The following is a 24756-nucleotide window of genomic DNA, read 5'->3' on the forward strand; positions in this document are numbered from 1 at the left end:
CTAGGCAGGGAAATGGAAACAACTCAGATGGAAAACAAAGTAGCCTGCGGTCTTCTACGTCTTGAGGGGCTTCTCTAAGTACTCACTCACACTTCCCGGTGAGAAAGCTGAAACTAATGCAATTCTTCTTTTGGTGGACTCTTTCAATAACTGCTCCGTTGTGGCTAAATGATGATTTGCACTTTTACAGCAACTTTTACCCCAAGAGGTGAAGACTTTTTACATTCAATAATAGGGCCTAAGATTAATTGCAACCAACATCACGTGTTTAGTGTGCTAAACACCGCCCCTGTGGGTGTGTGGGTGCGTGGGGAATCCTGAACACTGCTAATATACCCTTGACACTGGTAAGTACGCAAGCCCGGAGCATGCACTGGGAAAGAGATTATGCAAAACTCTGTAACAGCAGTATTTTGCCTCTAGAGCTGGTTTGTTTTCGGACTGCTGGTGGTAAAAGCTGAAGTTGACCCACAAAAACAAAATAAACCCCATAAACTTAAAATGTCAAGGCCACATACGCTAAGTAAACATTCATGTTGCTAGCTTACACTGCCGTTTTAACTCTGTTCATGGCCAAGCAAATGTATTTCTACCGTGAGAGGGGAGCCTCAGAAAATAAATAGGACAGGGTTAACGTAGAGCGTCACAGGTTCTTTTATTTACCTCTCGCAATGCAACTTACAGATGTTACACGTTAAAAAAAAAACTTAAACCACAGAAGATGTCAGGAAACATTTTCTTCGGTCACTTCCTTCATCTCACCTGGCGTCCCAATCGCCGCCTTGAGCAGCGCTGGCTGGGCTTCGCGGTCAGGCCGCCTCAGGCGAGCGCGCAGTAAACAGCGCCGAGTCCCCGCGCGAACACCGGGTGAGGCGGGATCGCTAGTGTCTTCCCGCCACCCACCGTGGCTTCGCGGCTGTGTCTTTCTGATAACCGACCAGCCTCCCCAGCTCGGCTCTTCACTCATGCCAAGAGAAACGAGTAAGAAAACAGCAAGGGTAAAGGAGAAAATGGGCAAGGGAACTGGCAGTCCTGCGCGCACGCGCACTACGGCCAAACGCGGCGCTCCGGGGGCGGGGCCAATGCGCGGCGCTGAAGCCCCGCCTCCTCCCCCCTCACCCCACCCCTCCGCGCGGGGGAGTGACTGACTCTCGCCAGCCCCTCCACGTCAATCAACCCTCCTCCTTCTCGCACTCTCCGCACCTTGTTATTAATCTCAATACCGATATCGCGCGGACGCCTCTCCCCCGACTCTCGGGGGTGTGAACGTGTGTGAGCGAGAGCGGAGGCACCGAAAGCTGGCGTCTCGGTGCAGCACTCTCGGTCCCGGCAGCAGCAGGCGCAGCAGCAACCCCCGCAGCGGCGGCAGCCCCAGCGCCAGGAGGCCAAGGCCAAGGCTAGGCTCTGCGCGGCTCTCGGAGTAATAGCCGCGGCTCCGGCGGCTGCGGGGGCGCAGCTTCCTCGGGCAGGGCCCTTCGCGTCGGCGGCCGCGGCCGCGGGGCCTCTCCTGCGCGTCCAGGGCCACCGTCCCCGAAGCCCGGCGGCGCGGTCCTCGGTCCCTTCCCCGCCCCCCATCCGTCTCCTTCTCGCTCCCCTCAGCCGCCCTCCTCGCCGCCGCGTTTGCGGTTCCTCAGGCGGCCCGGCCCGGCCCGCCCGCCCCGCGTCCCCTCCGGCCGGTGCCTCTCCCCCCGGCGGGCTGCCTGCATGTCTTTGCTGCCCTCAGCCCCGCCACCACCGCCGCCGCCGCCTCCCCCGCCGCCGCAGCACCAGCAGCAGCCGCCCCGCCGCCGCCGCCGCCGCCGCCGCCCGGACCCCGGCGCGCTGAATGCAGGTGAGGCGGGGGGCGCAGGCCCTCGGGGGACCCCAGGCCCGGGCGCTCTGCGCGCCCGTCCCGCGCGAGCCGGGATCCGGGCCCGGCCCGCCGCCGCCGCCGCGGCTTCCCTTCGGGGCGGGCTGGCGGGAGCGAGGCCCGCCCGTGGGTGTTTATGTTTGCGTCTGCGGCCGCGGCTCCGGAGGGGAAGCATCTGTGGGGGCCGGGTGCGCGCGCGCGCGCGCGTGTTTGTATGTGTGTTTCCCCTGCCGCGGGGAAATGGCTGCTGTTGCTCCTTCTGGGCTGGAGGAAGAGAATGAGGTAGAGTGTTTTCGTGCCTTCGAGTAGCATCGAGAACGTTGGGTAGAGGAGCGCGACTCCTGGGGAAATGAGGTGGGAGAGGGCCGAATGTGCGTGGGGGTTTGTGCGAGTTGGGACTCCGGCGGGCGGAGAGGCGGCCGGAGGACGCACAGCGAGTGGGTGTGTGTCGGGTGCGGGGCTGACCCGCGTCTCTTTCGGAGGCGGCGAAGGTTCCGGTGTGTGTGTGTGTGCGCGTGCGGTGTGTGTGTGTGTGTGTGTGTGTTGGGGGCTGGTCCGCGCCCAGGGCCCGGGATTCTGGGGGCCGATTCAGAGTGTCCAGGACCCCCGAGTGGCGCGTCCCTCCCCCCTTTGTGGCCGAGACTCCCGAGAGCCTCGCGGGTGAGAGTTGCCCCGCGGGGACCCGGGAGGGTGAGTGTGTTCGCCGCTCACGCACAGCAACCGGGCCCGGGAGCCGCGGGTCGGGGCCGCGCCGCTGTTCCCGGGGCCGCGGCAGGAAGCGCGCTGGCCTGCAGCGCGGCCTAACCGCCTCGGCTCCCGCCCGCCCGCCGACCGGCCTCCCTGCCTCCCGCCGGCCTCCCCGGACGCCTCAGGCCTGGGCAGGTGAGGGTCGGAGGCGGGACGCGCAGATCGCCGCCGCCTCAGCCGCCCCCGCGTCTCCTGAGGAGCGGCGAAGGCAGATTTTGGCGTTCCAACTGCGAGCTCTGCCCCTGGCCGGCGGTGGGACCCGAGGGAAAGTGAATCTAAGCAGTAAATCTCGCGGAGATGCGGTGTCGAGGTCCCTTCTTTAGATCCTTTCCTTAAGGCTGTGTGTGGAGGGACGAAGTACATATTTCCTTTTTTCTTTTTTTCGTTGCAGATACTTTCCCGTTGATAATACTTAAACGCATTTTTTTTTTTTTTTTAAGATACAATTTTTTCTCAGAGGGGCGGGGGAAGAAATGGAAGCTGGCTTCCCTGTCCTGTGGTGGTGGTAGGATTGGATGGATTCTGTGCGTTTGAAATTGTTTTATCCTGCCTCCTAGGGGGAAAGGCGTGTACGCGCCGAGCTGAGGAGGTCGGTGAGGAAGAGGAAGTTACTGGAGCTGTCATCCTCCTCAGCGCGGCCAACTCTCGCGCTTAGGCTGTTCAGATGCATTGTGTTGATGGAGTCGAGTACACAGGGGAAGCGCAGAGCTGTATTTAAGGGGATACTGCCTTACTGGCTCTAGTTCCCTTAATTATCAATGGAGATAGTCACGTACTGAATACAAACAAGTTTTCCCTCACACTCTCCAAAACCTACACCAAGCCTCCTCTTTTGTCTGTTCTAAGCGTGTGCTCTTAGAAAGCTATTTTGAGAGTAGTTTAAGCAGAACGCAGCTGTAAAGGTAGATCTGCTGCCAGTAGGCGAACGCTGCATCTCAGAACCAAATATCAATGGTATTTGGATGCTTATTTGCCATTTACTTCATCTTTCCCACTCTCTAATTGCGTCGAGTTAGCGCATCTAGCTGAAAGCTCAATGGATGAAGTCTTTATACAGATTCGATCCTTGTTGGTCACGCTCTGTATCATGTCCAGAGGTTGCTCCTTTCTGAACCTGGTCTCACAAAGAAATGTTTCCTGTTGTTCGTGGGGAAGTGTCAAGGGGAAGAGGAGGAAGGGTGGCGAGCTGTTTTCTGTGACCACTACTGGAAAAACAACACAGGTATAGTGGGCAGAGGACTTGTTTTACGGACCTCAGGACTCTGGCTGTGTGCCATTTCTCTTAGTTCTTTCACTTTAGGCAAGGTACCTGATGTCTCTTGAGTCTGTTTCCTTCATTAGTAACAAGGAGATAAGACATTTATAGTAAGATCCTGAGGGTAAATTGGGGGTAAAAAAAAAAAAGAAAATCTTTGGGACATAGTAGCTGCTTAGTTAAATATTAGGTTTCCCCCCCCCCCCCCCCCCCCTCCTGCAGCCCAGACTCTGGGCACTGAGAAACGTGTAAGTACAAATACTCATTGGATTACTGAGAGCAATATTATGTCACCGTATGTTAAAAATCAAGACAATAGAATATTTCAGAGTCCTTTGATATACTTAAGGTATTGAATATATCTAAACAACGTTAAAGGTTGTATTTTAGAAGTCTTTTTCTTAGAACGAAGACTGTCAGTAAAATAGCCTAGTGTCCTAACTTATAGAGACTATCTGGTCATACTTGATTTGTTTTCATATTTTTGAATAGGGCATCTTTCAGTTTCATTTACTTTTTTTTTTGAGTTCTTGCTATGTAGTCCTGGAAAAAAATTTTAAACTATATACAGCACATGTATATTAAGACACAGTCAAGTGTGAAAAAGGATCAAGGGCCTAGAGCTTATTTATAAATATAAGTACCACGCAATTCCCATGCAGTTGTTTCAGTTCAAAACCAAAACTTTTGGAATATTTTCCTGAATGGAAGCAAAAATTTTCTATCAGTAATTTAAAAAATCTTCTATCAAAAATCAACTTTCAGTAATTTTCCATTTTTTAAAATTCTGTGAGGAGTGTTAAATGTGTTGTTCATTTAATTTTAATTGTATTTTGGGGGGGTGGATAGTGAAACGGAGTTTAAGGTAAAGGCAACAGAGAGATTAAATAGTTTTTTTATTTGCTGAAGGCAGGGTGAAGATGATGTGGGAGGAGTTTCATTAGTTTAAATTTGTAATGTCTCTGTTTACTAACAGCAGGTTTCCTTAGGCCTTGTATCATTATTATTTATATCAGCAATGTTAAGCTTAAAAAAACCCAAGTAAAGCATTAAAATTTTAACACATCTGTGAAGTATGTTTGTAAAGGATAGGAAATGGAAAATGTCATGGTGTTGTTAAAGTGTATATATTATGGGTGTGTGTGCATTTACAGTGGACAGAATTATCTGCCATATGGTTATATTTAAAGGAAAAATTCTTTAAAATTAGGGATAATTTTTAATATTTTAAAAACAATAAAATGGAAATGAATTTTGCCCTTAACTCAGGCAAAATTTGATAATTTTCATTAGACATTATGAATTATTATTAGACATGAATATTACTATAATAATTTGAATTTTTTAATTGGGAGAATCGAGGAAGACATTTTTATTTAATCATGAAAATAAATGTTAATGAAATAATACATTAAGATAAGTGAACAGTGAACTTTATTATTTACAGTGGGACTCCTCTTGCTGTCATTTAAAGTAGTTACTTTACAAGAAAATTAAGGTGGAAAATTGTTTAGGTTTTAAAATTTAATGTTACTTAAATGGGCTTTTAGATAATCTTTCCAAAATAGCCCTTATAAATATTTTTAATTAGGGGGAATTGAAATATTTAAGATTCATGCATATTTTACTTTGGGTAATGCTAATTAGGTTAATAAATACATTCCAAAATTTCAGTGGCTTAACACATGCAAGTTTGTATTTTGCTCACATTAACAGACTAATGCAGGTGCTCCTTGTTAGCAGGCTTGTGGCTTTTCTCCATGTGGTAATTGAGGGACATAGACGCCTTACATCTTATGTCTCCACTGTTCCCTGGAGCCTTGGAGCCCTGCCTGTAACCTACAGGACATTTAAGAACCCCCAAAGACAAACATCTGCCTGAATTTCATTGGTAATAATTTGTCACAGAGCCTTGTTTGAATGCAAGGGGGGTGGGATTGTAGTCCCTGGGTGGTGAACAGCTTGGGGCATTTCATGAAGTTATTTCAGATGGTAGCATATATTTGTGAAATTATGTCTAAAAGGTCAATTATAATACTTAAAATTGCTTTCCTTCTTCAAAAAGTAAAGTTGTGTGAAGAGGTTGGGGAGCAGTGGGAAGAGAAGGGAAGGGGTAAGAGCCACAGAAGGAGGAGAGAAGGACTTCTCTTCAAAGGTGGGTTTGAATGACAAGTAAATGTCAGTAGGCTATTTAAAGATACAGATTTTACAAAGAACATTACAACTGGATTTTATAACCTTTAGTGGGTCTCTCCTGTACTCTCCAGTTATTGATTGCCGTTGTGGTCTACTGGGTTCTGGCTGTTTGAGTTATTTCTCTTTGTCCTTTGAAAGCTGTTAACTTTGAATTTCAGTTTCTGAAGTACAGTTTCGTGGGAGACATATTTGAATTTTCTTTTTCTGTTGGGATAGAGCATTATCATTATTAATTTAAAGAAATATCATATAGTTGGACCTTACTGTTTTTTCATGTTTTCTGTTGCTGTTTTTGTAATTCTAAAGTCATTGTAATTAATATTTTGTGAGCCTTAACCCAGAAAGAGCAATAAAATCATCAAATAAACAACAAAGACTTAATTATTAACTTGTGCTCATGTTTCATGATGAAAATACTACAACTTTCTTTGACCACCTGCTAATACTGAACCTTTAAATTAACTTTATTTCTGGACAACTTTAATTTTAATTGAATTGCAGTTTATTCTTTTATTGTCTAAGATTGTTCTAATGTGAAAACTTGCTCTAGGTACATTACACTTTTATTTGTCTTTATTCTGAAGAATTTGGTTAGGAATCTGGGGAGTTTTGTGTATTTCTGTATTCCCCAAAAGGAAGATTTTAGAGTAAGTCTGACTAACTTCTATATGCTAAGTAATTTCTAATGTTTTGCATTTTGAAAATTAGAAACCCTATTTGAGGGCCTGTTCTGTACCCATTATTATGTTTTTGTTTCGTCCCTAAGTTGTATCTGACTCTCTTGCAATCCCATGGCCTGTAGCCTGCCAAACCCCTCTGTCCAAGGGATTTCGCAGGCAAGAATACTGATGCGAGTTGCCAGGGGGATTTTCTCTGTCCAGGGATCTAACCCACCTCTCCTGCATTGGCAGGCAGGTTCTTTACCACTGAGCCACCAGGGAAGCCCACCCATTATTGTACTTGGTTCTAAAAGGAAAGAAATAGAAGAGACTGTTGTGAAGCTTATAGCTTTTGAATAAGTGAAGTAAGGCATATAATTTAGTTATTTCAATACAATAAGTGAACAAGTGGGAGTTACTACAATATAAACTCTTTACAGGCATTCTGAGAGAGAGTAACAAAATGGATTGGTGGGTGGGCCAGGGACTATTCAAAGTTGAGAATTTTTTTGGTTAACAGCTTTTTTTGAGATATAATTCAGTTATAGAAGTAGCCCATTTAAAATATATAACTCAGTAGTGTTTAGTATATTCACATTTGTGTAGCTATCCCAAAATTTATAGAACATTATAGTCACCTGAAAGATAAATCCTGGATTCTTTGAGTTATCTTTCATTTCCCCTTGTCCTTAATTCTAGGCAAACACTGATCTACTTGTATTTCCATATAAATTTTAGGATTAGCTTATCAATTTCTGCAAAGAAGCCAGCTGGGATTTTGATAGGAATTGTGTAAGTCTGTAGCTCGATTTGTGGAGCATTGCCATCTTGACAATTTTAAATAAGTCTTCCTATTTATGAAAATGCTTTATGAAAAATCTTTCCATTTATTTAGATCTTTAATTTATTTTGACAGTGTTCTGTCAAGTTTTACAGAGTATAAGTTTTACACTTCATTTGTTGTATTATTCCTAAATATTTTATTCTTTTAGATGCTGTTGTAAAAAGAATTCTTTATTTCATTTTTGGGCTGCTCACTGCAAATATATAAAAATACAATTGACTATTGTGTGTTGATCTTGTATTTTGCAGCCTTGCTGAACTTGTTTATTAGTTCTAATAGTTGTTTTTTAAATGGATTCCCTCTGGTTTTCTGTATACCAAAGATCATGTCACCTGTAAATAAGTTTTACTTCTTTTCCAGTCTGGATGCATTTTATTTTGTTTTCTTGCTTAACTGCCCTGGCTAAACCCTTCGGTCCTTTGTTGAAAAGAAGTGTCAAGAGCAGATATTCTTGTCTTGTTTCTGGTCTTGGGAGGAAAGCATTCTTTCTTCCACTATTAACTGGCTATGGGGTTTTCATAGATGCTGTTTATCAGATTAAGGAAGTTTCCTTCTGTTCTAGTCTGTTGAGTGTTTTTATCATGAAGCGGTGTTGAGGTTGAGTTTTGAGGGAAGTATGAAATAAGTAAACAAAAAGAATGAAGATGCTAAGTCTGGTAATAAGTGGCAGGTAATGATGCTTAACTTGTTTGGGAAAGAGGGGCTAAGCTTTTCCCCCTTCTTTATCCCTCTCCCTTTTCTCTCTTCCCTATCCCTTTCATGCTCTTTAAGTGTCTTCCTATTAATACGGATACACATTTGGAGGGTCTTTAAGCCTTTAGTGAAGATTTTTTGAATAATTCATAATTTATTGATCAGTGGAGAATATTGCTTCTTTTGAAAACATTCATTAAAAACAGTGTGGAGAATTTTTAATATTAGTTTGATGGCTAGGTTGGAGGGGGACACAGGAAGCAGGGAGAAACTAAATCATAAATGAATTACTAAACATTGAACCGTGAGTATTCTTTGGAAGGACTGATGAAGCTCCAATACTTTGGCCACCTGATGCGAAGAGCTGACATACTGGAAAAGACCCTGATGCTGGAAAAGATTGGGGGCAGGAGAAGGGGGTGACAGAGGATGAGATGGTTGGATGGCATTACTGACTCAGTGGACATGAGTTTGCGCAAACTCTGGGAGATGGTGAAGGACAGGGAAGCCTGGTGTGCTGCATTCCACGGGGTTGCAAAGAGTTGGACATGACTTAGTGACTGAACAACAACAAAACAATTGGAAAAAAGGGAACAAAGCTTTGTGATATCAAGCATATGTTTAATTAAGAATTCCATGTTTACTTTGAACCTGGTTGTCACCTGATTTTTTCCCAAAACATTTCAGCATCAATTGTTTTGTTTCTGTAAGTTTTCTGCATAGTGTTCTATGAAATTTAATAGATTGTTAAAGAAAATTTTGCTCTGCAAGGTAAGGTTATATTTCACTTGATGTGATTATTCTTCATTTACTTTTTGAAATTTTAATTGATTAAATAATTTTTTAAAAAAATTTCTGTCCTTCATGTTGTCTCAGAAATCAAGTAACTTTGGGTCTAGCTAGGAAATCTTGAGTTTACAAGGCAAAAACTGATAAGTAGTAACAGAATTTTTGTTTTGTATTCTCTTTTGTGGCAGGATTATTACTTTTCATTAATTTTTTAGTCACCTTAAAATCTCTCTACAGCTGAAATTTTATTCCTAGTTTTTTGAAGAATAAGTAGTTCACTTTGCTGTGAGGCTCAATATTTCATACTAAATGGACATCTGGTAATTGGGGCTTTTAGATTGTTTTCATTTATTAACAGTAGAAATTGGTGACCCAGATTGGTGATACAAAATAGAAGTTACTTTATCTTTCTTAATATTCATCTTTTGCAGAGAGAACCTCTTTGTAATATTACACAGTTTGGAATCTTTTTATTTTTCTTTTCCTAAATTACTTAGATTCCCTAAGTGAATAAAATAGATTAGTTATATAATACCAGTTACAAATACTGCTAAGAGAATGAATAAATTTAGGATACACCAACCTTAATTTCTTTCTGTACAAAAACTTTGTTGGGATCTTTACATGTGTATCTGTTGCTTTCTGATCATAATGTTTATATTTAAGTAAAACCAAAAACACTGACAGCATATGTTGTGCTATAGATTCCTATGTAGTATAGTCCCCTGTAAAATTGACATACAAATTTATGAAATAATATATTGAGATTATGTACAGAATGATAAACTTGAAGTAATGAGAATGTGAATCAGCAAAGTATATCTAACCTATTAATAAATATTTATTAAGCTTCTATTGGCTATGTACTGTTATATTCAGGATTCTGGGGAATACTTTCAGAATATAGTCTTTCATACTAGAAAGTGAAACTTGTATTTATTGGACTACTGAATACTAAGGACTATGAAAGCCATCCCCTTCCCTTTTAAATGTGTAATCTAAATTAGTATTCCTAAAATCCTGTGAATTAGACAATATGATTTTCATTCTCTTGCTGCTTAAGAATGTAAGCCTTCAATCCTTCGCTTTTCTAGTTCTTGGGAAACTTATTTAACTTCTCCATGCTTTAGTTTCGTCATCTGTAATAGGGAGATAGTAATTGATAGTCCTTATCTTACAGGGTTGTTGTGAGGGTTAAATGAAATAGTGCCCATAAAGTGCTTATAACAGCGTGGCACATCTGAAGTGAAAAAGCAAAGCAAAACTAGAAAACTCTTATGTGGTAGCTATGACTGTTTCTTGTTGTTAGGAGCCATACAAGTTAAATAACAAACCTTAAACATTGAAAAACCAGTATTTAAAACAAGGTCTGTTTGACTCCAAAATATTTACTCTTAACACTACTTTCACTTATAGTGGATGTAAGCCTGAGTAAGTAGTAAGCTAGTGAAGGCAAGTATGCTAAGTAACAAAGAGCATTAAGTGCTGTATCATATACCAGAGTACATATGGGTGTGTGGCCTACAGGGATACAGAGAGGAGGTAGAAGTTGATCTCGCCTGTATAGTTCGAAGGAAGAAAAGGAGAAGTTAATGGATTACTGCAGCATTCTTGCTTGTTTCCTAACATCCATTATTGCTGTTTTAACTTCTGTTTCTTTGTATGTGTTATCACCAGAGCAATCCTTTAAAGATTTATTCAGTATTTAAAATTCTTAATAATGTTATTATTTTTTGGTTGCCTATTTTGTGCTAAGGATAGGAGGTGGCAAAATTTGTATGTGAAAGTCCATAAGGTAAACATTTTGGCTCTGTGGGTTGCAAGATCTCTGTTCTGTATTCTTCTTTGGTTTCTTTCTTTCTTTTGTTAAATAAACAATCCTTTAAAAATGTAAAACCATTCATTGCTGGCAGACCAAGCCATAGTTTATTGACTCCTGTGCTAGGAGATTTACATGAATTAACTTCTTGTTAGAATCTTGGCAAAATTGATATTATCAATTCCTATTTTGTATTTGAGGAAACTGAAGCTTAGAGAGGCAAATTTGGTGAAAGTCACATAGCAAATAAATGACACAAGAGGTCGAATTCAGATTTAGGTCATGGGAATTCCTCAACTTGTCTGCTTTCCAGCATATCCTGCTGCTACTTACTGCTTCTGGAATAAAATGGAGCTTTCATAGCATTATATGTGAGGCTCATTATGATTTTGTCCCCTTGTACCTTGACAGTTTTATCATTTATTACTTCTCTCTCTTCAGACACATTCTTGAGCCTAGCCAAAATGAGTGACTTTTACGTAGTCTGGTTTGTGCTTTATATGTGCCTACAGTATCTCATACTTTATGATCTCACAGACTTCTTTAATAATTCGCGTTCGGTGCTCCAACTCCAGGAAACCTCGCCTCCCCCTCTAGTCTTTGCTTTATGCTCTTTCTCTGTGCTTCTCTAGCATCTGTGCATCCCTCTTTTGTGACATTCACCACACTGTCTTGTATTTACGTGGTTTATGTCTCTGCTTTCTCATTAGACAAATTTTTAAAGAATATTTGTTTGACTGCACCAGGTCTTAGTTGTGGCATGCAAGATCTATAATTGAGACATTTGGGATCTAGTTCCTCGACCAGGGATTGATTCCCGGGCTCCAGCATTATGAACATGGAGTCTTAGCCAGTGGACCACCAAGGAAGTCTGTGTGCTAAGTCACTTCAGTCATACCCTACTCTTTGCAACCCCGTGGACTGTAGCCCACCAGGCTCCTCTGTCCATAGGATCCTCCAGACAAGAACACTGGAGTGGGTTGTCATTCCTTCCTCCAGGAGTTCTTCCCAACCCAGGGATCGAACCTGTGTCTCTTACATCTGCAGGCAGGTTCTTTACCACTAGCGTCACTTGGAAAGCCAAGAGGAGTCTCCTAGACTGAGATGTAAGTATTTGTTACAAAGTAGGAGCTTAACCCCTACTATGTACTAAGTGTTTAGTATATTTTAGGGGCCTAGTAACTGTTTATTGAATGAATGAATGAATCAAATGGCATTGCAAATCATAGAAGTTGTATCAGCAAATATGTAGCAGCAGAAAGTCATGCATCCAGATTCGAGGAGGAAAGAGCCATGGAGTTAATATCTGGTTAAATTCTGGAATTTCAGTGTGAACGAGGGAGGTGATAGGGCAAATTGGAGCATGATTATTATGGAGGGGTTTGAATGAGGAATTTCAGTTTTATCCGAGGTTTAACTGTAGAGCACCAGGTGGCTTTTAACATCTATAAATTAGATTTCTCTTATTAATACATGAATTTTATGTCATAGTATTGTTTGAATGATATAGGACATGACTATAGAATTGTTTTGATTAATAACTATTAATATTGCAGATATGGCTCTAGAATCATGTCATTATCAATACTATTAAAGACATTGGGAGCATTGAGTGATTTGGAGAGATTGGGGCAGTTTGAAAATAATTATTTAAGAAGATTAATCTGGTTGAGATATGCAGAATCAGTTGAGATCAGAATGAGAGAAGGGAGGCTCTTTTTTTAAAGAATTAAAATACGAAGTGATACGTCAGGAGAGAGATCTGTGTCAATTGGGATAGAAAAGAAAGCGTTTAAGTGACATCAGTGATTGAAAATGAAGAAAGAAGTCAGAGGCAACTGAAAAATCTGGAGGAGAATATGGTTTGGGGAAGACAATTTTGAATTTTGTATTAGACAAACTGATTAAAACTGGAATTGATTTATTTTTGTCTGAATTTAGGCCCTGCTTACTTTATGCCTTAATAATTAGAATACGCCATGATTGGTTTTCTCTTCCTCTGTCTACTGTGTGGGTGTTACGCTCGGATATGAGTGGATGTTTGGTTGTATGGACTCTTTGGCGTTCTGGAGAAGACTGTGGAGCCTTTATAGAATAATGATTTTAACTGAATGCTGCTGCTGCTGCTGCTAAGTTGCTTCAGTCATGTCCGACTCTGTGCGACCCCATAGACAGGAGCCTACCAGGCTCCTCTATCCCTGGGATTCTCCAGGTGAGAATACTGGAGTGGGTTGCCATTTCCTTCTCCAATGCATGCACGTTTAACTGAATGAAATGAGATTAAAAAGGAATGTGTTATATTGAAATACATAAAAATAAATATGTGATATGTTAATACATGTGCCCCTTTATCAATGCAGTTAAAAAACAAGATCTGGCAGTGAGTCTAATAATTATCATAATTTTAAAGTAGTGATATATATGTAGATGATATTTTGAGGTATCTAACAACTAATATGATATGAAAATACAGCTTGTATTAGTGATAAAAATCACAGGTACTGCTAATATTACTATGGTAGATTGTCGAGGTCTGGTTGAAAGAGGTATTAAACTTTAATTAGAGGTTAGTGAACCTAGGGATAAAATTTTTTTTCTTTTACAAATTTACATTCTCTGAGGTTTATGGATCCCAGTTTAATAATCTTTGCTGTATTGTCTCCTGGTTTCAATCTGCTGTGTGTATTTTTGTCATATTATTCTCTTTTTCTTTGCAGATGGTAATATTTTTTCATGTTTACTTTTGCAAATAATTATGTGCTCTTTGTGTAAAAAAAAAAAAAAAGATGCTAAAGAGCATAATTTTCTGGTTATCCCGTCTCATAGGAATCAAGACTAAGGAATCTTAGTAGTATGCTATGTATAGAAATAGGTATACATTATCTATTTCTGGGTAATATGACCTTGTTAACCATATTAACACAATAAACTTTGTTGTTGTTCAGTCGCTCAGTCGTGTCTGACTCTTTGCGATCCCCTGGACTGCACACACCAGGCCTCCCTGTCCTTCACCATCTCCCGGAGTTTGCTCAATCTTATGTCCATTGAGTCGTTGATGTCATCCCCTTCTCTTCCTGTCTTCAGTCATTCCCAGCTTTAGAATCTTTTCTAATGAGTCAGTTCTTCACATCAGGTGGCCAAACTATTGGAGCTTCAGCTTCAGCATCAAACCTTCCAATGAAAATTCAGGCTTAATTTCCTTTAGGATTGACTGGTTTGATCTCCTTGCAGTCCAAGGGATTATCAAGAGTCTTCTCCAACATCACAGTTCAAAAGCATTATGATCCAACTCTCACATGCATACATGACTACTGGAGAAACCATTGCTTTGACTATAGAGACCTTTGTTGGCAAAGTAATGTCTCTGCTTCTTAATATGCTGTCTAGGTTGTTCATAGCTTTTTCTTCGAAGGAGCAAGTGTCTTTTAATTTCATGCTGCAGTCACCATCTGCAGTGATTTTGGAGCCCAAGAAAATAAAGTCGGTCACTGTTTCCATTGTTTCCCCCCCACTTGCCATGAAGTGATGGCATGATCTTCATTTTTTGAATGTTGAGTTTTAAGCCAGCTTTTTCACTCTCCTTTTTCACTTTCATAATAAATTAGAAGACACTCCTTGGAAGGAAAGTTATGACCTACCTAGACACATATTAAAAAGCAGAGACATTACTTTGCCAACAAAGGTCCATCTAGTCAAGGCTATGGTTTTTCCAGTAGTCATGTATGGATGTGAGAGTTGGACTATAAGGAAAGCTGAGTGCAGAAGAATTGATGCTTTTGAACTGTGGTGTTGGAGAAGACTCTTGAGAGTCCCTTGGACTGCAAGGAGATCCAACCAGTCCATCCTAAAGGAGATCAGTCCTGGGTGTTCATTGGTAGGACTGATGTTGAAGCTGAAACTCCAGTACTTTGGCCACCTGATGCGAAGAGCTGACTCGTTTGAAAAGACCCTGATGTTGGGAAAGATTGAGGGCAGGAGGAGAAGGGGATGACAGAGGATGAGATGGTTGGATGGCATCACTGACTCAATGGACATGGGTTTGGGTGGACTCTGGGAGTTGGTGATGGACAGGGAGGCCTGGCGTGCTGTGGTTCATAGGGGTCGCAAAGTGTCGGACATGACCAAGCGACTGAACTGATACTGTTTTTAAAACTTGCTTTTTGATTTAACAGCATATTATTGATAATTTTTCTATCAGATATGCATTAAAAATTGATAGCTTAAAAAAATTGAGATATATATCACAAACACAAAATTCATCATTTTCAAGTGTACACTTCAGTGGTTTTAGTGTTTTCACTGTGTTGTTAACTACCACTATTAATTTCAGAACATTTCCATCAGCCTCAAAGGAATCTCATACCTATTAGCAGTTCAAGTTTTCCCATTCATTAATTTGCTGGCAACTACCAGTGTGCTTTCTGTCTCTGTAAATTTACCAGTTCAAGGCATTTAATGTAAATGGAATCATATAATGTGTGACCTTTTGTGTCTGGCTTTTTTAACTTAGCATAGTGTTTTTGAGATTATGCCATGTTGAAGCAAGAAACACGACTTCATTCCTTTTTATGCCATTGTATGGATATGGGCTTCCCTGGTAGCTCAGATGGTAATGAATCTCCCTGGAATTCAGGAGACCCAAGTTTGATCCTTGGGTCGGGAAGATCTCCTGGAGAAGGGAATGGCTACCCACTCCAGTTTTCTTTCCTGGAGAATTCCATGGACAGAGGAGCTTGACGGGCTACAGCCCATGTGGTCACAAAGAGTTGGATAGACCATATTTTACCTGTTCGCAGCTGATAAATATTTGGGTTGGTGCCAGTTTTTAGGCTGTTATAAATAATTCTCCTATAAATATTCATGTAAAGGTGTTTTTTTGGACATAAATTTTCTTTTCTTGAGGATATCCCTAGGAGTGAAATTACTGGATCATCTGTATTTTTGGGTTTAACTTTTTGAGGAACTGACAGACTTTTCCACAGCAGCTACATCATTTTACATTTCCATGTATCTTGGTTTTTTTTTTTTTAAAGTAAACAATTTTTTAAAAATTTATTTTTAATTGAAAGATAATTTCTTTACAATATTGTGTTGGTTATGCTTTTTTATGACTGGATTGTAGTCAATTTTATTGATGTGCTGTATAATTCAGCCCTCTATTGATCGGCAATTAACTGATTTCCTTATTTTCTGCAGTTATCAACAAACACCTTTGCCTACTGTTTCAAAGGGTAAATTTCTAAAAGTGGACTTGCTAGATTAAAATAATTGCACATTCAAAATTTTGATATTTTGTTAGGTTGCACTTTCATACTCCTACCAGTTGTGTCTATTTCCCCACACTTTGATATTCTTAATCTTTGCCATTTTGACAAAATCATGTGTTTAAAAAAGTCTTCAACTGATGATTAGTGGAGTTACATTTTTTTCACTTTCTTTTGTCATCGTATTTCTTCTTTTGTGAGTTGCATGATCATGACCTTTAACCTTAATTTTTCCTTTGAGAGGTTCACATTTTTTTCTTATTGATTTGTAAAAGCTGTTTGTATTTTAGAAATATTACCTCATTGCCCATAAAAAATATTACAGACCTTTTGCTCCACTTTCCTCTTGAGTTTATGACTTTGCTCTTTGTCTTATGGATATTGAAATTTTTTTATGATGTTTAATTTGTCTTTGTTTTTCTTTACAGTCTTTACATTTCTCGAAAAGTCTTTTTAACTCCAAAATTACAAGATTATTATTCTTCATTTTCTTCTAGAAATGTCTAAATTAAACTTGTCGTGGTTTAGTAGAAGTAGCTTAGATTTTGCAGTTGTACTTAGCCATGTTTAAATTCCAGTCCAGTCACTCACTAGCTGTGAGGTGTTGGCTGTTTCACAACTTCTCTGTATTTCAGCTTTCTTATTGGTAAAATGGCAGTTAACAAGTAGTTTCTAATTTTAGCAAAATTAAATGTATAATGCATGCAAATCATTTAGCACAGTATCTGGACATATACTGAGCTTTCGATAACATGTTTTCTCCTCTCACATTTATAAACTCTTATCTTCCGTTAGCCTACTTAAAATCTAATTATAATGATAAGATGGGAAAGTTTCAAGAAGAGAATGGTCCTCAGTTTTTAAAACCAGAGAACCACGCAGAATGAATATTGACTGAAAAAGGGATTGAAAATCAGTTTAGTAATTTGAGTCCATATATGTTTAATAAGAATACTTTTTATTAGAGTGGTAAGAGAGACAGACATATTTTAATAGAATGAGGACTAAATAAAGCCATACAATGTACATGAAGGATAAGTTCAGTTCAGTCAATCATGTCAAACTCTTTGCAACCTTATGGGCTGCAGCATGCCATGCTTTCTTATTCATCGCCAACTCCCAGAGCTTGCTCAAACCCATGTCCGTTGAGTTCGGTGATGCCATCCAACCATCTCATCCTTTGTCATCCGCTTCTCCTCCTGCCGTCAATCTTTCCCAGCATCAGGGTCTTTTCAGATGAGTCAGTTCTTCATATCAGATGGCCAAACTATTGGAGCTTCAGTTTCAGTGTCAGTCCTTCCAATGAATACTCAGGACTGATTTCCTTTAGGATTGACTGGTTTGATCACCTTGCAGTTCAAGGGACTCTTTCAAGAGTCTTTTCCAACACCACAATTCAAAAGCATCAGTTCTTACAACTCAGCTTTCTTTATGATCCAACTCTCACACCCATGCATGACTACTGGAAAAACCATAGCTTTGACTGTACAGACCTTTGTTGGCAAAGTAATGTCTCTGCTTTTTAATATGCTGTCTAGGTTTGTCGTGGCTTTTCTTCCAAGGAGCCAAGTATCTTTTAATTTCATGGCTGCAGTGATTTTGGAGCCCCCCAAAATAAAGTCTCTCACTGTTTCCATTGTTTTCCTATTTTCCATGAAGTGATGGGACCAGATGCCATTATCTTTGTTTTTTTGAATGTTGAGTTTTAAGCCAGCTTTTCCACTCTCCTTTTTCTCTTTCAAGAGGCTCTTGAGTTCTCCTTTGCTTTCTGCCAGCAGGATGGTGTCATCTGCATATCTGAGGTTATTGATATTTCTCCCAGCAGTCTTGATTCCAGCTTGTGCTTCATCCAGCCCAGCATTTCTCATGATGTACTCTGCATAGAAGTTAAATAAGCAGGGTGACAATATACAAGCCCAGACGTACTCCTTTCCAAATTTGGAACCAGTCCGTTGTTCCATTCCTGGTTCTTAACTGTTGCTTCTTGGCCTGCATACAGATTTCTGAGGAGGCAGGTAAGTTGGTCTGGCATTCCCATCTCTTTAAGAGTTTTCCACAGTTTGTTGTAAACCACACAGTCAAAGGCTCTAGTGTAGTCAGTGAAGCAGAAGTAGATGCTTTAGTCAATGAAGTAGAAATGGAACACATGAAAGATGATTTTCACAAATGAAGCATGTATCCATCATTAGTGTATCTCTGAGGAATAGTTGTAACTTACTTTTTCTCTCATTGGTAGAATGTTGGTTAGAGGATAGGATTAGCAGTACAACATATATTGTGTGTATAAATTGTATGTAAACTTAGGTCATTTTTACTGCTGTTAGTTACAAATTACAATGCTTGTAGCACATTTCACAATCATCAACCCCTGAAGACTGTTGCTCCATTCAAATTTTATTCTTCTTAGTAGCTTATTGTTGAACTTACACACATTTCTTCATTAAACTACAGTTTTTTGTAAATGGTTAAATGTTCTTTGTGGTAAGCAACTTTAAGTACATTTTAGAAAGAGATGGGAAAGATGTAAATGTTTACAATGTGGTAATCATTGTTTACCTTTTCCTCATCTTTCCTAGACTATAAGGCTTTTGGGCCAAGGAACACAGTTCTAATAATTAAAGATATAATGGATTTTTGATGTGTTTTTAAAGCATTGAATTTTGTTTTAGTCTTTTTTGAAACAACCTCAGTTTTAAAAATTTGTTAATAAAACTCTTAGCTTTCATCATATGAAGAAATAAAAGACATGGATTATGTGCAACTGGGTTTTAGAAAATGATACCAAATTTTATTCCTTGATCCTGGATAACTGTCTGTTGTTCCTAGTATGTTGGAAGTATAGTGTCCTCGTTTTGTCTGCCTCAAAACAAGAAGGAGGAAATTCTGTGTTGGTTAGCTCAGGGGGAAGGTAATGAGTTTAAGGAACAAAACAGGAAATTGGTTCCTCTGTGACCTTTGATGCATTTGTGAATTTGGCATTTTGACTGTAGGGTTGAAATTTAGAAGAGTTTCATATTTAGTTTACTTTGTTGCTTTTGCAGAGTACCTACCTGGCAGGAAAAAAACAGGAATCCCAAGTTAAAGGCTCTGCTGCCTTTGTGGGAAATAATGGACAATACTCTTCATTTTGCTGACAAAATCTGGGTATCTGTGTTTTACAATGGCTGGGTTTTGCTTTCACATAGAGCCAGAGTATCCTTTTCCTGGAACCAAGCGTGACTCAAAGCCTTTGTAAGTTCTCTTATTCTTTATCCTTTTAAGCAACTATTTTAGGAACTGTTTTAAAGCTGACACCCCTCCTGTTCAAATCTTTTCCTCTCAGCACAAAGCACCACCTTCTTGGCAGTCTTTTGTATGAGTGGAGTGGGTACTCTCCTTAGGCATTTATTTCTGTCAAAAAGTAGATTAGCTGCATTGTTTAATGCTATCTTGTTTGGATCATTGTGAGTCTACATTGGCCTTGCCTTTTAAATTCTTTCATAATTAAGATGCTGGCACCTTGGAACCCTTTCCTGATTGGAGCTTTTCTTTGTGCCTTTTATTGAGTCTGATACTGGAGTTCAGTTACTAAGGTTTTTCGGTTTTATTTCACGCTTTTAAATGGAGATTTGTAGATTTATATATAGCTTTTCCAAATTCTTAAACTCTGGTTCTCAGATAAGTGAGACTTTTTAACACCTCTCTATGTATATTTGGCTATGTGTATCTAAGGCAGGTTTCTGCTGTTCAGTTGATAAATCTTGTCCAACTCTTGTGACCCTATGAACTGCAGCACTCCAGGCTTCCCTGTCCTTCACTATCTCCTGGAGTTTGCTCAAACTCATGTCCATTGAATTAATGATGCCATCCAACCATCTCGTCCTCTGTCGCCCCCTTTCCTCTTGCCTTCGATCTTTTCCAGCATCAGGGTCTTTTCCAGTGAATCGGCTTGGCTCTTCGCATCAGCATTGTGTAGTTTGGTTCAGGTCAAAAAGTATAGGACAGTGATTATGATTACTCTCAGACTTTGATGTTAGTCAACAAAGCTTAGTATTCAAGATTTAAATTATTTCCCCCAAAGAACTAGAAAAGCTATTTTGAAAAGGGTTCATTAGTTAAATCCTTAGTTTTTGATTCAGCTATCATGTTCAGTTTTCTAGTAATGGAAACCAAATGTTTTCTTGAATTAGTTGTTTAAATTTTCTTGATGTAATACAACTTTCATAGTTAATACACAGATGATTTTTTTGCTTAAAAAAAAAACCAACTTAAGACATTATACTTGCAAAATATTACTAAATTCTTTGATTTTACATGGGGCTTCCCAGGTGGTGCTAGTGGTAAAGAACCCGCCTTTACATACTGCTAGTGAGGCAGATCCTGAAATTAGAAGATAGGAGAAGGAAAAAGATGAAGTATTCTGTTTTGTTATGAAGTATTAGCATAATACTTCACATTTAACGCATTTGACTAAGTCCAATTTTTCTAGTAGATTTGTTATTTCAAGTCATAGGAACTTTCGTACTCTTGATGTGCTTACTTTTAAGCAGTGTGTGACTTATCTAGATGATTTGTGATCGTTTTACAAATGCCCTTGTAGCCTGTCTCAGTTTGGGTCTGAACATACTTACTCTTCACTTTCTTTATGCTAGCAAAGATGTTTTCATTTCTGGTATGTTCAAAATAACAGACTTTGCTGTGGATTCTTACTTAATATACTTTCAGATTGCACAGAGAACTGGTTGAGGAGAATACTTTTCTTTGAGTAATACTTGTTACTGATTAGCAGTTTTAGGAGAATGCTTGCAGTAAATTTTCTGATCTTAAATTGTAGATATCTTTAAGGATAGAACAGCTTCCCTTGTGGCTCAGCTGGTATAGAATCCGCCTGCAATGTGGGAGACCTGGGTTCAATCCTTGGGTTGGGAAGATCCCCTGGAGAAGAGAAAGGCTACCCACCCCAGTATTCTGGCCTGGAGAATTCCATGGACTGTATAGTCAGTCCATGAGGTCCCAAACTGTCAGACACGACTGAGTGACTTTCACTTTCACTTGAAAATAGAATACTTTTGCTTGTGTTTTTTCCCCTCCCTTTAACTTTGGTAGGTTAACTATGGTGGAGAAGTGGAATTCAAAGGAGATTTTCTAGCAATCAGATACGGTGACCTTTTATGATTAGTATGTTAAGAACAGTGCTGGAGAATAGACCAGCAACTTTGCTTGTTTATTTTTGAACACATGCCAGATGTGTTGGATAATTCCCTCTTGACTACATAATAGCATCTTGAGTATATAACAATATGGAAATTTTTTTCTCATCCTGTGTTGTTTTTTTTCTTTTTTCCCCCTGCTTACCTGAGTATCTTACAACTGTCCTTCAAACAGGGATGTGAGGTCTGTGGAATTAGACCCTCAGAGAATTTGGCAGATAAGAGTATAAAATATAAAATTCCAAAACCATTTTTCTTATTTTGTCATTGTCTGTATTTGTGATTGAAGTAGGAAATGAAAGAGAGGAACTGCTAGTGTGAGAATTCATTAGAGAAATGGGAAAATATTTTCCCTTGTGTTATCTCAAAGTTTGTTGAATAGTAAGCTGCACTGTAATGGATGTTACATTTGTTGTGCCTGTAACAGAAAATGGAACTGTTTCTGAGTTACTGTGTACTCCAGGTTACTTGGGCTTGGAATGTTAGGAATATGATTTCATGTTAGGAATATGATTTCAATAGAATTTGGGTAGCTCTGGATCTCTGACTGTACTCTCTCATGGCCTATCTATCCAGCTAGTTAGAGTTGTACTTGTCTCTTTGGGGTTTCTTTTTCCTTTTGATTTTATTGGAGTATAGCTGATTTGCTGTGTTGTATTAGTTTCAGGTGTACACCGAAGTGATTCAGTTATACATATGTTCATTCTTTTTAAGATTCTTTTCTCATGTGGGTTATCATGGAATATTGAGTAGAGCTGTGTGTGCTATACGGTAGGTCCTTGTTGGTCATCTGTCATATGCATAATAGTGTGTGTTTGTTCATTTCAAGCTCCTGATTTATCCCTCCCCACACATTTCCCCTTTGGTAACTATAAACTTGTTCTTGATATCTTTGAATCTGTTTTTGTTTTGTAAATATGTTTATCTGAATCGTTATTTTTGTAATTAGATTCCACATAAGAGTGATATCATGTGGTATTTGTCTTTTTCTGACTTACTTTAGTTACTATGATAGTCTCTAGGTCCATCCATGTTGTTGCAAATGACATTATTTCATTCTTTTCTTATGGTTGAGTTATAGTTGAGGCATAGATCTTTATCCCTTTCTCTGTCTGTGGGGAAGTCTTCTTTATCCATTCCTCTGCCCTTGAGGTTTCTGAGAGGACTATATACATGAAGAAAAATGACAATTGAATTAGCAATTTATTAATATACAAGCCTTGTGCTGAGTTGTTTTAAAGTCAAGACCTGTATGGACTCCTCAACTCTTCTGCTTCTAGATGAACTTCTTGAAAAATCAATTTTCCTAAGAATCAGTTTGCTGAAATTACCAAAATTAATTGCATTCACTCAGCAAAATTATTTTGAAATTTATTCATGTTGTTGGGTATATCAATTGGTTGATCTTTTTTCCCATTTTCCATAAACATCTTTTATTTTTGTTTTTATTCTTTGAACCTTTTTAAAAAATTGTAGTTAATTTACAGTGTTGTGTATGTTTCAGGTATACAGAAAAGTGATTCAGATATATATATATATGTGTACATATATATTTTCAAATTCCATTATAGCTCATTACAAGATGTTAAATACAGTTCTTGTGCTATATAGATAGTAGGACTTTGTTGTTTATATATATAGTAGGACTTTGTTTTTCACCACTATATATATAGTGGTGTGTATATGTGTATGTTAATCCAAAACACCTAATTTATCTCCCTTCTCCCTCTGATGACCCCCTTGGTACCATAAGTTTGTTTCCTGTGTCCGTTTTGTAAATAAGTTCACATGTGTCATTTGTTAGATTTCACATTTAAGTGATATCACGTGATATTTTGGAGACAGGAATGGCAATCCATTCCAGTATTCTTGCCTGGAGAATCCCATAGACAGAGGGGCCTGGCAGGCTACAGCCCATGGGGTTGCAAAAAGTCAGAGACGACTGAGCAACTAACACTCTCCCTGACTTTGGGCTTCCCTAAAGGCTCAGTTGGTAAAGAATCTGCTTGCAATGCAGGAGATCCGGGTTCGGTCCCTGGGTTGGGAAGATCCCCTGGAGAAGGGAAAGGCTACCCACTCCAGTATTCTGGCCTGGAGAATTCCATGGACTACAGTCTATGGGGTCGCAAAGAGTCGGAGACGACTGAGTGATCAGAACACACATGATATTTGTCTTTCTCTGTCTGACTTGACTTTGCTTAGTATGATGATCTCTAGTTCCATCTGTGTTGCTACAAATGGCATTATTTCTTGGACTTCCCTGATGGCTCAGTTGGTAAAGAATCTGCCTGCAAGGCAGGAGATCCCAGTTTGATTCCTGGATCAGGAATATCCCTGGAGAAGGGATAGGCTACCCACTCCAATATTGTTGGGCTTTGCTGCTTATTTCATTATTTCATTCTTTTTATGGCTTAATAATATTCCATTGTATATATGTACCACATCTTTATCTATTCCTCTGTAGATGGGCATTTAGTTTGCTTCTATATATTGGCTGTTCCTGTAGTTATGTACGAGTGTGAGTTGGACCGTAAAGAAAACTGAGCACCGAAGAATTGATGCTTTCAAATTCAGGTGCTGGAGAAGACTCTGCAAGTCTCTTGGACAGCAAGTAGATCAAACCAGTCAGTCCCAAGGGAAATCAACTCTGGATATTCACTGGAAGGACTGATGCGGAAGCTCCCATATTTGGCCACCTGATGTGAAGAGCTGACTCATTGGAAAAGACCCTGATGCTGGGAAAGATTGATGGCAGGAGGAGAAAGGTGACAGAGATGGTTGGATGGCATCACTGACTCAATGGACATAAGTTTGAGCAAACTCAAGGAGAAAGTGAAGGGCAGGGAAGCCTGGTGTGCTGTAGTCCATAGGGTCACAAAGAGTGGGACACAACTTAGCGACTGAGCAACAACAACAGATGGAGCTGCAGTGAATATTGAGATGCACATATTGTTTCAAATTAGGGTTTTCTTCAGATATATGCCCAGGAATGAGATTGCAGGATCATGTGGTAACTCTGTTTTTAGTTTTTTAAGGAACCTCTGTACTGTTCTCCATAGTAGTTGTACCAATTTACACCCCACCAATGGTGTAGAGGGGTTCCTTTTTTTCCACACTGTCTCCAGCATTTATTATTTGGAGACTTTTGGGTGATGGCCATTCTAACTGTTTCGTAGTGATAAATCATTGTAGTTTTGTTTTCCATTTCTCTGATAGTTAGAAATGTTGAGAATCTTTTCATGTGCTTGTCATTTATATGTCTTCTTTGCAGAAATGTCTATTTAGGTCTTATGCCTCCACCCTTTTTTGGATATTAAGCTGTATGAACTGTTTGTGTATTTTGAAAACTAAGCTCTTGTCAGTTACATTGTTTGCAAATGTTTTCTCCCAGTTGGTTGGTTGTCTTTTGGTTTTGTTTATGGTTTCCTTTGCTGTGCAAAATCTTTTTGAGT

At 39.7% G+C, this 24756-nt stretch overlaps 1 protein-coding gene across 4 annotated transcripts in view; it reads left to right on the top strand.

The window, feature by feature from the left end:
* Positions 1–841: 841 nt before the first annotated feature.
* Positions 842–24756, top strand: part of CNOT6L (CCR4-NOT transcription complex subunit 6 like) — a 113085-nt gene continuing 89170 nt past the window's right edge. The window contains exon 1 of one of the 4 annotated variants that reach the window (XM_061145736.1): positions 842–981. Coding sequence is in view for 1 of the 4 variants with exons in the window: in XM_061145734.1 (XP_061001717.1) it covers positions 2064–2131 (68 nt within the window). In the remaining 3 variants the exon portion in view is untranslated. Of the gene's footprint in view, positions 982–1763; positions 1832–2010; positions 2132–24756 lie in introns of those variants that run through there. The other 3 variants (XM_061145735.1, XM_061145737.1, XM_061145734.1) reach the window with 3 other exon arrangements.

Source organism: Dama dama, chromosome 6 (genome assembly GCF_033118175.1).
Source record: "Dama dama isolate Ldn47 chromosome 6, ASM3311817v1, whole genome shotgun sequence".
NCBI classification, from domain to species: Eukaryota; Metazoa; Chordata; class Mammalia; order Artiodactyla; family Cervidae; genus Dama; species Dama dama.